This window comes from Anomalospiza imberbis, chromosome 27 (assembly GCF_031753505.1).
Source record: "Anomalospiza imberbis isolate Cuckoo-Finch-1a 21T00152 chromosome 27, ASM3175350v1, whole genome shotgun sequence".
Lineage (NCBI taxonomy): Eukaryota > Metazoa > Chordata > Aves > Passeriformes > Viduidae > Anomalospiza > Anomalospiza imberbis.
The window spans coordinates 3,376,610-3,390,114 of record NC_089707.1 but is presented as its reverse complement, the minus strand read 5'-3'; the positions used below and the strand labels follow the sequence as shown (position 1 = coordinate 3,390,114).

General features: G+C 37.2%; 1 protein-coding gene across 6 annotated transcripts in view; it reads right to left on the bottom strand.

The window, feature by feature from the left end:
- Positions 1-13,505, bottom strand: part of EPS15L1 (epidermal growth factor receptor pathway substrate 15 like 1) — a 48,497-nt gene that overhangs the window by 21,854 nt on the left and 13,138 nt on the right. For 4 of the 6 annotated variants that reach the window (XM_068174059.1, XM_068174058.1, XM_068174063.1 and 1 more), the window contains exons 12-23: positions 13,137-13,199; positions 11,506-11,591; positions 11,078-11,150; positions 10,403-10,564; positions 9,411-9,608; positions 8,986-9,150; positions 6,967-7,093; positions 6,795-6,845; positions 6,259-6,395; positions 5,175-5,235; positions 4,718-4,800; positions 3,086-3,218 (exon numbers count right to left, since the gene is read on the bottom strand). In XM_068174059.1, the coding sequence (XP_068030160.1) occupies positions 3,086-3,218; positions 4,718-4,800; positions 5,175-5,235; positions 6,259-6,395; positions 6,795-6,845; positions 6,967-7,093; positions 8,986-9,150; positions 9,411-9,608; positions 10,403-10,564; positions 11,078-11,150; positions 11,506-11,591; positions 13,137-13,199 (1,339 nt within the window). The remainder of the gene's footprint in view (positions 1-3,085; positions 3,219-4,717; positions 4,801-5,174; positions 5,236-6,258; positions 6,396-6,794; positions 6,846-6,966; positions 7,094-8,985; positions 9,151-9,410; positions 9,609-10,402; positions 10,565-11,077; positions 11,151-11,505; positions 11,592-13,136; positions 13,200-13,505) is intronic. The other 2 variants (XM_068174060.1, XM_068174061.1) reach the window with 2 other exon arrangements.

Here is a 13,505-nt window from a genome sequence, read left to right as displayed (position 1 = left end):
CGAGGGTGCTGGCACTGCCCAGGCTCCCCAGGGCAGAGCTCAAGAAGTGCTTGGACAATGTTTTCAGCCCTTCAGGGGGTGAGATTGTTGGGGTATCCTGTGCAGGGCCAGCAATTTGGCTCCATGATCCTTATAGATCCCTTCCAACTCAGGACATGCCATGATTTTAAGTGTTTCCCTGATCCTGTGCTCAGCTCCAAGGGTTTGCTCTTTGTTTTCATGAAGGAATGAGTCTTGATGCCAAACTCCTCATTCATCTGAACAAAAGAGAGACGCATGGGCAAGGTGAGAACTGTGGCACACTTTGGTCCAGGATATTGTGCAATCCCTCAACGGGATATCAGACAATGTCTGCATGTCACATGCAAAAGCTTCACGTAAAGAAAAGCACCAAATCAGGGCTAATCAGGAACAATCCCTGGTGGATCCTGTTTAGTTTCCACCATCAACTGCCTGGGAAATCAGACAGCTTCCAATGCTCTGCAAAAGTATTTCTATTTTCTACTTGACTGCAGAGGTATGAGGACAAGTAATGTTTCCTTTCAGAGCTTTTTGCACCTGCCTACCAAAATGCAATCAAACCACAAAAGTGTTTTTCAATATGAAATACCCTCCCAACAGAAAGAACAGTTTTACTAAAAAGAGTACGAGCATGGAACAGAAAGGCAAATTACAGGTTTGTCTGGTAATAATTAGCATTTATTCATCCTTCAGCAAGATCTTTATCATTTACTTGTTTTTTAATTAAAGAGACCAATAAGAAAGGTAAGAAACAACGGAAGCATCTTTCTGTTGTTTGGTTGCTGAGCCCATTCTAACATACATTTTATGTCTGTATCTCTTGCTACAATCACACTATATTACTATATAATTTCTCATGCTTTAAGTAACCACTGAAGATTGCCTTAGTTGTGGAAGGAAGGGAGGAGTAGAACTGCATAAACACACGAGGCTCATTTGCTTTAAAAAAAACCCTGTTGTTTCCTCCTTAGCCTATTTTATCATAACAACATTTGCTTTTGGTAGAGCAGCGGAACCTCACAAATATTTTATCTCCCTAAAGGGGGGGGAAGAGAAACACTTAAACCATTTTTAACCCACTGATTAAAGGCTGAGTGCACATGTCTAAATTAAAAACATATTAATACAGCTGTATATTCCTCAAATTCCTCAAACTGTACAAAAGAGGGAATGAGAACACAGAAATCCAAAAACCCTTAAGTAGGTAAGTCAGTACTCACCTTTCCTGCTACTATTACACTGCATTTGCTAAGAGTAATCATGTTTCTAACAAGAAATAGAAAGAAACCACATATAAGATATTACAAGGGTATATCTAGTTTTTATTTGAATCATCCAGCTTTATATAGGCCCCATTAACTCTAAAATATTTTATGTCGACTTTTTCTTTTGAAAGAGGGCCACTTGCATTCTTTTCTTGAAAACCAAATAAAGAAAAATAACATCATTCAAAATGTCAAATAAGATTCCCTTCAGCTTTCTATTTCTCCTTTTATTCATGTCTGTCCTAGTGATTGATATTTGTCTACATGACATATTATGTGGGGTTTTTTTTAATTACTGAAAACTCTTTAGTACCTCAGTACTAGAAAATACACAAAGCAAGCATGGAACAAACTTCTTCAAGGGCTTTTCCACAATCCTAGAGCATTTCCTGACAAGTTTGCATCTCTACTCACCTACCAAAAACCTCTCATTTGTTGCTTTCAGGGTTTTAGGGTGCACCATCATCTCTTTAAGCAATAAAATCACAGCAATAGGAACAAAGTAATGCTGCTGCAATGGTCTGCTTATAAGTCTACTGTGTGAAATGGTATCTTTCATATCTTGGATCCATTTATGGGATAGGTAACGACATTAAGGATACCCTGGTAATAAGTAAGCACTTTTCACATTATCCAAGGAGTTTGTTGTAGAATAACTGGTTTGCAAAACCAGCCAGATCAACAATACCTGTCACAAACAGGCTACCTGCTCTGCTCCAAAATGCACCAGCAGAAAGGCAGAGAATCCACACACTGCAGGAGACATTAATGATGGATCTGTTCTCTTTGTACTATGCTTCCTAATACAGTCTGTGGATATATAAATACATTATGATCAATGTGTTTAATGCAAAATTCTGTGTCTATCCACAAGCAGCATCTAGCTTCTCTTGTTTTTTTTGAGCCAACTGAAAGTTCCCTCTTGGTATCAAATGAACTCTACCATTGTTGTTAAAAGGAGACTTGAAACTACATGGCTTCAGTTCTTTAAACAGTTTCACTGGTAGCTGAATATCTTGAAAACAACTGCAGGGAGAAGAGAAATTGAAGCTCCACTAAGAGAGATCTTATTTTCAATTCATGAGATTTTTATATCTCCCAGATTTCCATAAATAACAGACTTGAAGCAGGAACAAAGCCATACATACTCAGAAAGTGTCTTCTGTTTAATGTGCAAATGCAAGAATGATCCTACCTGGACAGACAGATCAGGACAGGTCTAACAGTGTACCCTGTTAGTACCTAGTGGCAGAAGCCTCAGGAAGAACATCAAAACAAGACAAGGCTGCAGCCACAGTCATACTGCCCTGCTACTCAGCTACAAAGAAGCTAGAGCCAGTGTTTTGGCTTTTGGGACACCCCATTGCCTCTGTTTCTTCTGAGAATTATCTAGAGGTTTTTTAAGACTATTTAAACTTTTTTGCATTCACCATATTCTCTGGCAAACATAGAAATAAATCCCGAATTTAGATTTCCATATAAAAACAAACCTCTTTATTTTAAAGATGCCATTTACTAATCTTATGTGTTGCCCACTTAGAAAATACAGGTTTTTTCCTCCTGTTTTTTCCTGCCACATGTGATTTTACAGATCTGTAATAGCACTCTCTCATCATCTGTTTTCCACTTTGAAGAGTTTCAGTCTGGTTTACTGATAATTTTGTCATTTTACCAATAACTTCACATCTTCCTCCATGGTTGAAATATAAGATAGACAGTAGACTGTCAACTTGTTCTTACATCCAGCAATACACTGTAAATTGAAAGAAGCAGCTTTTAAAAGAAGAAAACCTCCTTACCACTGGGTGGCTTGGGTCGTGGAGGGACATTTTTCTTGGGTGGTAATGCTGGTGTGTCTGATTTGCTTTTGAAAGGGTCATCTGTGAATCCTGCCCCTCCAAAAGAGGAGGCAAAGGGGTCTGAAGCTACTGACTACATGAGAAAAAAGAAAAGAAAAGGGATGTAAGCACGCTGGAGAACACTTGTGGTTTCATGAAGCTACAGGTTAAGTCAAGTAAAAGCATTAACTTCAAAACCTGAGGGCAGATGTACAGAATTGTCACTGGTGTAGGAGGCTCATGCCCAATGACAGAGGGGTTAAGATTCCATTAACATTCTAAAGACCTTATGATTTAATCATTTAAGTACTTCCAGAACTTTTAGTCCTAGCAAAAAAGCTGATGAGGAAATAAAAGGAAGTAAAAGTTTACTTTTTACTATTTGGTAATGAACAGTCACACCACAGCCTGACCTTCACTCTAATAAACAGAACCATGACAGAACCCGGAAAAACACTGCAGACGGGATAACTTTATTCCAAACTTTTCTGAAGTTACACATAGGTATTTGACTTTTTAGTCAAAACCTTAGGGAATATCCAAAAGCATGTGTTTAAATCTTCCTATATTCAGACAGTTTTTCTAAAGGACTCTCTTATTGATTAAGAAGCACATAAGTATTATGCCATGCAGGGAAATTTATCATTGTGAAATGAAGAAAGAGGAATTTTGTGAGCAAAGGTAAAAATTGCAGTCAAACCTTTGCTAAAATTTCTGCCTCAAGCCAGCCATGTCTATTGGTAAAGGCTGTTGCCATCTAGTGGAGAGCTAAAACCCTCCTCAAAATAGTAAAAGTTAGGGGAGGGAAAAAACCACCAAGAAATATAATTAGTCAAAGTGAAATGATAACCTATTTTATTTTTAACATTTACTCCACAGTGTTCAAGTGTTACTGCAGAACTAATGTAAGGAGTTGGGCACTGATGTTAACTGTAAATTCCAAACTCCACCTCAGGAAAGCAGACCAAGACCTTTCCAATTATCCATTTTTTTCATGTGTGTCCTGAACCTTTTCCTTCATCTGCTATTTAAAATGAACAGAAATTGCACATTTAAAACATGGGAGAGACTGATTGACTGTTCAGAGTGAAGTAAGGTTAGGTTACATATTTAGTAGCACAGTATTTTGTTAATAGTTGGACTCAATCGTAGAGGCCTTATCCTTAATTAATTAATATCCAACCTTAATGATTTTATGGTAAGTTTAGAAACAAGTCAGGATACTTACTATGAAGTAACCAAAAAGCAAATTCCAGGACTTAGACAAAGGCTGGATACTGAAATACATTAATATCTGCAACAACTATCTCTTCTTACAAGTTAAAACTACAAGTTAATTTATTTTCTTGATCAGGTTCTTGAAAATATTTGTGAAAAGTCTATTTGTCCCTACTGAATCTACCAGTCTTAGTAAGACTTTGCCATATCTGACAGGGCTGGAAAATTCTTTGCTATATAGCTGGCGAGGCTGATTGGAAAAAAATGAACAAAACTAGATTGTCAGCTGAAAAATTACAATCATATCACACTCTTTTAAAAAAGTGTCTCTACATATATTTTTAAAAGGACAGTTGCTTTCCTTTTAACCTTTACCTTTGACATCTGACTGAAGTCTGCAAACCCCTCACCACCACTGAAAGCACCACTTCCAAATGGATCCAGTGTTCCAAATGGATCTGGAACAGATAAGCAGAAAAAAAAAAGTTATTTTGAATAACACTTAAGAATTACAAGGAATGCTTGGTGGTGCCAATGAAGCACAAAACTAGGCAGGTGATTAAAAAACACCTGCATTTTGACCTGCCATGAGATGTTCAAAGAGAATTCCATAAAACAATAGGTTTTCTGCCAGTTGTTTGGAGGGAAAATATGAGAAGAAAAACGTGACATACATAGTGCCACACAGACAGCCTTCATGAACTGCAACAAGACCATGCTGCTTGTTGCCAATGGTTCACCAGACTCTTTATTCTCAACTCTTATATTTGATTCTTTTCTCATAAAAAGATACCTCATTATTCATCTTCACGTGAAAATGTTTACTTCTTACCTGGACCTTTTGAAGAGATACTGGAAGACGTAAAAGGATCAGTGCTTTCAAAAGGGTCAGGCTAAATAAGAACAGAAATACATCATTATTTTTCTGCTGGATTGTGCACTTACCATTTTATGCCTATCAAAATCTCTTGCTTTAAGACAAATAGTTTCAGACCATTCTTTTCAGTGGACAGAGTAGGATAAAATCAACTGATTATATGGAATTTATATTAGTAGTGCATTTGGCTATTGATAGCCTTAAACACAACACCAGGTACCTACAAGTGAGAAAAACATCCCACTGAAATATATGCAACATTAGTTACCAGGGCAAAATATGAAAATACACCCAAAAGTGTTTAGTCTTTAAGCAACAGACAGAATATTCGGGTCATGCATTTATATAATTATTATTTTACAGAGTCTGTATACTGCTTCTTTTTAAACAGATGGTTTTAGAGCTGCTCTTCAGTTTGACAAGTCAGCTTTTATTTAAGTACAACCCTATACTGCAAGACAAATTAACTTCCCACAGACTGAATCTGGTCTTGGGTAGCAACACTCAATGAACTGCATAAGAATGAGGGAAATACTAATAAAAACAAGACCAGGAAATTCATACTCCCCCCCAGACAAGCACACACATGTATATCAGGACAGCTCAGAACTGCAACTATGGCTGTAACAAGCACGTTCTGTGCAGTCCCTCCACTGTGCTGGCTCCAGGGTCTGCTGAGGGCTCAGGAATCCTTTAGCCAGAGCAGCTCCTCCATCCCTTTCACTATGTGACTGAAGAAATCTATGGGATGGAGGGAATGGTGGGAATGAGTGGGTGCTGCTGGTTTGAAATTCCCAACAGAGAGAAAAAATATCCACCTAAAAGTACCTTCACGGTGAATGTATCTCATTATCATGGAACCAGAGAGAACACTGCTGATTGCCTAAGCAATCCATACTTACATTTTAAGAATACAATTAATGATATTTCATCAGTTAGGAAAAAATTATTTTGTGTTATTTCACTCCTTTTAGCTTTCAGACAATAAGCCTGTCAATAGTAAAGAAATCTATTAAGTGTAGATTTAAAAATTACTGACCTTTGAGGGTAAAGTGGGGGTTTTTGTGAATGGATCTGAGGTAAATGGGTCACTCTTCACCTGTTTCTTGAAGAAATCCTCTGGGGCAGTACTACGAAATGGGTCACTTTCCTTAAATGGATCTCCTCCAAAGGGATCTAGAAGGAGCATGAAAAGGTAAATAGAATGTAGCACTAGTGTGTCTATTAAAGAACTTCCTATATTTGACCTCACACTCACTGATACAATTTTTCTTACACAAACACACTGTTTTGATAAATCTGACAGACTTCCAGAGACATCTCTACAGGGGGTATTTACTAAGTTTGAGCAAGTACGGGTTTATATGAAGCTTTCAGGCTTCATAAGTAGTTCCACACTCCTCATTAAACACATTGATTCTGAATACACACCCTATTGGGTTTCTATGTTCCCACATGCAAAACAAAATTCTGAAGCCAAGGAAACCTTTAAGCTTCCTTTGTGTTTGTAGATCTTTGTGTTTGGCTACAAATTGTTTATGCCACATCTGTCCTGTCATTAAAAAGGGCTATTACCTGCTGGAGCAGGTGGTTGTTCTGCAAAAGGATCATGCTGGAATGGGTCACCTATGCAGAAGAGAAAAACAATTTCTTTTATCTACTATTTAGTAAGATGATAAAAGTTTGTGAAAATATAATTTACTCAACAACTGATCTTCAAGGTCCTAGATAAGCATTTGTCACTTACTGCCTTTGAAGGGGTCTGCTCCCTTAAATGGATCAGATTTGAAAGGATCTTCTGACTGGAATGGGTCTGTATGCAATTCTTGTGTATTATTGGTAAACATCAAGGCTTTATTCTTAAATGGATCATCCTAAAAATTAAGAGGAGAAACATCAGAGGAGCTTGTCATGATAAAAATAAAAATGCCCAGTTACCCATTTAGCAGAAATTGTATGCTATCTTGGTTCCTGTTTAACAGTCTTTAAAATTACTTCCTAAAGAACTTTCTGAATATGTGACTTCTAAGTAGAAGTAATTACACAGCAGAAGGAAATGTGTACCCCAAGGCTACACAGAACACCAAAAGATAACAGTACATCTAGCAATTCAGTGTTTAACTGTTGCCCATATTAATATATTCAACTCTCAAACACTTAAATAACAAAAGTAAACCAACCCCGAACATCACACTATCAAAAAATTCTCCCCCCCATTAGAGCTCAGCTTCACGTAAGATACTTCTTTAAAAGGAAAGGATATAAAAATAATCTGTGGACTGCAAATACAACAAATTACTACTGAGTAGTCAGATACTAGATTGCTTCTTGTTAACTCATCTTTGAGCTTAAAGCTCCAAACACTGATTTCCCATGATAAAGCACTTCATGCAGGACGAGTCACCCCAACATTTTGATGACAGAGTTTTCCCAGCAGAGGCCAAATCTACATTTGTCAAGTTGCAGAAAATACCCTGCATGAACAAGCAGCAAACTGAAGTTATGAAACCCCTTCATGACAATCATTTTCATGATACCCCTGGCTTGGGTCTTGTTTGAAGGTCTCTGATGAAACCCCAAGTGCAGACAGCATCTGCACAGCAGAATTCCAGGGACAATGAGAGCCCTTCCATCCCAGCAAAAGGAAACAACTACCCACTTACACTGCCCCCAACACCAGAAAGAGACAGCATTTCTTTCATCCCTTTACAAGATGCAAATGAAAACATCCTAATTAATAGTTTTCAGAACACAGGGAGGGAGGTGGGGATAGAAGGAAGAGGAAGGAAGAATTGAGAAACAGGAAAGTGGCACAATGGTTTAAAAAAATTGCTATGAACATAGACTGATATTTTCTGCCAGTAAGTGGCTCCTATGTTTTGCAAGAAAACATCTGGAAGTTTTCACTGGAAATTTAATATATTTATGCAAGCCATGCAAGCACAGAAACTAAGCACTAAAGTACTTTAGTACATGTTTCTCAATGCACTGCTCTTTTTTATCTACACTGTTCTTCTTTTGAGCAGTTTGTTTTTACAGAGCAAGTGTGAAGTACTGCATAAAGGAAGCAATGCCTGGCAAATATTTATTAACACATTATATATTCAACTTCATATTAAACCCATAGCAAATACTGTGCTTACAACAGTAAACATGTTTCCGTAATGAGGAAGGGCCACATAGATGTGCAAGCAGAATCAAGCAAGTATGCAACTTCTATCTTGTCATATTTAAGACAAGAAATAGGGTTAAAAAACAAAAGAAAATTCTTGTGTTTTAGAGGAATATTTAATACCCAAATCAACATTAGATACCCAAAAGAAATTGACTCAAAAAATGTTTAAGAACTTGGAAGATTTTAAGATCTGGGAAAAAATACTGATTAAATGAGAAAGATGATGCTGAAATTATTTAAGCAAAAGAGAACCATCCTTTTGGAAAGGGAGCATGAGATATGTAATAAATATAGCTCAACGTAAAGCAGAAATTTGTAGAGCTTCCTTTGGAAATAAGAAGGAAATACATGATAAAGGAAAATTTACAGCAAAAGAAGGTTTCACCTTAGTAATTGGAGAAGGAAAAATGCAAGAAAAATGAAACACTAAACTGGAAATAAAGCCCCTCCTCTGTCCTGAGACTGACCATGTGACAGGTTACAAATCCACAAGACCATGTGCCAAATACCAGCTAAACAATACTTCAGATAAGGTACAAGTCAGAAGCTTAATTAGTGTAAAATATACTAAATAACAGTATTTTTTTTTACCATAGCTCCATAATTGCTTCTTTCTGTCTGCCCAAGGCCTTCACTCATGTCTGCTAAATTTGTCAGACTCCCACCATGAATCCCATTGAGAGCTTCATTGTATTCTTCAATGCTCTTATTCATTTCCTGATGGCTCTCTTGCAGCTGAGAGAGTTTACTTCTTGCCTGAGAAGGAAAAATGCTTTAGCATGTTACACACTCAAGAACACTGTCTGTCATTCTTACACTCTCCTTAAACACTGGTGGCCTGAGTGTGGCATTTTAGTCCCACAGGAATTGAATGCTTCCTGACTCAAACCAGGAATTTACCTACTAAACACCAGTCAAAAAGGCTTATTTCATGAACCGGGACTTTTTCCTCCTCTGAAAAATAATTTTTCAACTCATTTCAAGAAGCAAAAAATTGTATAAAGCACAGTGAATACCTGGTTTATTTCTTCCTGGGTCGATTTTAAAGATTTGATTATTGTTTCAAGCTGCACTTTTCCAGCCTGGATACTCTGCTCCAGCTGAGTCTCTTCTTGCTGGAGGCGATTCAGCTCTGCTTTTGCTCTATTAAGGTCATCTTCCTGTAATTTTAAATCTGATTCCTGAGACTGAATCTGCATTTTTAGTGATGAAATCTGAAACAACACAGTAGAAAAACCAGAGTGAAATTCAGAATAAATGGGGCTTATTAAATGGTGAATTTACAGTAAGTAATACAAAGTGGTACAGCAACCTATCAACTACTAAGGAAAATATTTAGAACTTAATATGAAGTTATGCTGCTTCTGCTGTTTCACAAAATCCTTGATAAAAGCACATTCAATAAAACCTATCAATATTGTTTTAAATCAGAGAAATATCCCACTACTTATAAAGGTAAAGCTGTTTCCTAGATGTTCACCTTCAGAACTTGGTCCCATTCAAACATTTATCAACTAGTTTAATGTTCATTTTAAGAGTTAAAATTACAGAGTTGCTTATAATCTTCCTTATACACTTTCTTCTGTGACTTCCTTACACAGAAGTTTCTACCTTAAGGTAACAACCTATTTCCATTGGCAATTGCATCCACCTGAAAACTGAATCCTGATGACATTCAGAGTGATCAAAACCAGCACCACTGCCATGGACTGTCTCATGGCTTAGGAGTACTGATTTTCAACTGCCCTACTAGGCTGAATAAATGTTTAATATATTCTCAGAACAACAATTCCTGTAGAAAGGAACCCCTGGAGATCATCGGGTCCAACTTTTCTTTTATGACCTTTAGGGAAGGTATTAAGAATAGCAAAATCCTTTCTTGGACATCTGTATTTGTGTAAAAATTGCTATTTATGGTAAAAAGAAAGTTTATTCATTAAATAAATAGAATTTCCCTCAACAGAAGGCATTTTACCCTTGAGCAGGTCCAGAATTAACATCCACTTACCACCTGTGTTTCTTCCTGGCATTTCTGCCTTACATCATTCAGCATATCTTTCAGTTTGGCTTTCTGCTGGTCCATCTCATCCAGGCGGTCTTGGGCATCTTGTTTTTGAGCCTCCAGCTCTTGCAAGTTACTTGTTTCCCTATCTAAATCATTTTGCAGCTCCTGAAGAAAATTCCACAACTTGTAACTCATATTTAGCTGTTGTCTTAAGGAAGCATCAGCCACAGACAACTTAGCAAAATTCAGAATATTTTCTATATCATATATGCTACACCTTGCATTGGCCTATTTTGTTTCTGCAGGAACTTGTGTAAGACATCAGAAAATAAATCACTGCTCACAACAAAGAAAAGGGACTGTGACACAGAGCACATGGCATTGAGTTATCCTAATTGTCAAAACCAACACTCTCTAAACATTGATTTCCTAAATTACATGTTAGCTAAACATTAACAAAAAAGACATTCAAACTGTTCACATATACTATGCTTATACTAGCCAGCATCAGATGAAAACATTTCTGATGGAGAACAGTAAAATAATTTTTTCTGCCAGTTAGAGGAAAATCCCAACAAAGAAAGTGAGAGAAAGAATGATAGAATGACAGAAAAAATGCTAAATTGCCACATATTACTTAGATTAACATGGAAACTATTGATGAGAAATGGTTTTTACCTGAACTTCATTGGTTTTCTGTCTGATTGATTCTTCCTTTTCCCTGATGTCTTGCTCCAGAGAATATTTTTCTCTGTCAGATAAACAAGAACATGCGTTTGTGATTAGTTAAATAATACAACACACACGCAAAAATCAATTAAATATTATTCTGGAAACACCAGATAAAAATGCCAGCCTGTATTCTCATGTATTCTTTAAAGGAGAAAAGGTGCATAGGTATCAATTATTCTTTGAAAAATGCCATCTGTGCCCATCATCCATCTTCTGAAGTCACCTGATAGACCTGTAGGGTACCACTAGGAAATTCAGCCCCAATTACAGCAACAAATAATGACAAAATGACTAAGAGAAAATAAACTGACACATCAGTACTACAGACTTAGTTATTCTACACCACGGCTTTGTTAACAGTCCACAACTATTACCTCTGCAGCTGGGCAATTTCTTGACTAATATCATCCAGCTCCTTCACCCCTGTAAATTCTCCTGATCCAACAGAACTTGCACTATCCTGTTAAGAATGAAACAATCTATTAAAATGTCAAGTTGTAACAGAAGCTCTTTCTTTAACAAAGGCTGAGGACAGAGGTGGGATACAAAATCCTCATTATTTGCATTTGCAAAATTCCATAAGAGACATCAAATTATTCTGTAACAAGCAAGGAACATGCCACACAATTCTACCCATGAGACAGGACAATTTTTAATATGCCTGTTTAACAGACAGGACAGTTGAACACACAGCAATGAAAGGACAGGCACAATGCCAACTAGGAAATTGCAGACTGTGCTAGAATTAAAATTCAAAACATAAAACTCAGTTCTGCTAGAGTCAATAGTAAAGTTTACAGGGGACTTAATGAAATCAGATTGTAATTCCAGTCTTCTAGAGCCCTGTCACAAATCAATGGCAATTTCTGCAATAATACCCCATTTCCTCTAGGTTGTTTCTACATTCATTCAAGCATAGATTAGGGAAGATACAGAGGGCATCCTCTGCCTTCTAGATAAGAAAAGATGCCAGCATTAGGTACAAAACTGGTTGTTTTTATATTGTTATTATAAAAAGGATTGCTCTTTGGAAAAAAAAAGCAATTGAAAAAAAAAGCTCAAAAAAAAACCACAACTGAGGAAAAACTGCAGCACTGAACTTACTGCTAGTATGGCAAACCAGGAGACCTACAACTTTTATATAGCATTTCAAAAAGAAGAATGCAGAGTTTGCCTGCTTCACTCACTTTGTGTCTGCTGTGATAACAGCACAGAAAGCATGGCTTTATTAAATATTAAAAAACAAACAAGAACCCAACCAACAAGCCAAGACCAGCAGAGTGAGATGTGACATTTTTGTGGAAACAATAGGTGAATATACAGTTTCAATAATTTAATTAAGTCCTCACTTTTGGGGGATAGTCCTCACTTTTTGGTATTATGCCATTAAGTAATCACAAATAACAACAACAATACAGACTAATTCTTCAAATCAAAAATCACTTTTATACTGTCAGGCCAGATACAGATTTGCTGGGAGACCTCTGCTGAATGCTGGACAGGATCACAGCCACGTGTCACCCAACATGACTATGAAATAAATTAAAATGAGCTGCTGCACTGGTTAGGATAAGAGTCCCTTAACTAAGCTCACAAGAGCATACAGTTTATTTTATCTTATGCTCAGCTAAACACATACTACACGGAAAAAATAAATTGCAATTAACTGAAAATAGCAGGAAGCTTAAAGCTCTCACACCAAGATGTATTTACTGCTCACAGCTGCTGAGAACTAGTCCAGGAGTAATTTCTACAGCACTGAGCTGCCTGTCCCAGAACTTCCTGCCAGATCAATACATCTCCAGTTGTTGAAGGAAGGAACATCACCAGGTTGGCAGACACTGCTGGGCACTTCACATTGCTGTGACATTATCACCACACCAAGAGCAAGAGGCACAGAACTCAAGAGCAGAGACAGGCAAAGGTGTAGAAACAAAAACTTTTTTGAAGTTACAAAAAGCATGCATTAGAAATGTGCATTCCTTTGGACACTGCCATTACTCACCCGTCGCATTTCTGTTAGGGCAGAGATCTCAGTTCCTACAGGGGTCAAGTAACCTGATAGAGTCTATAGGAAAAGGATATAGGAAAAACCTTAGGAGGACCATAGCAAGAGCAATAATTAAAATATATTTCGAGTTCTGAAGGTTTCTGGTTAGGGAAAGCAAAGAAAAGCAAAGGAAAACACAGTATAATTTATAGAAAAGGTGAATGTAGTGACATGACAGAAGTATTTCTTCAATTCAGTTTCAGACAGGCACTGACATGCTATCAAGGAAAGGAACAAAGCAGGGTCAGCAAAGGATCAGATGCTCCAGTAAAGTGGTTACAGCAGCGATGGATACAGGACTGTGGACTGCTACAAAGGATGAAT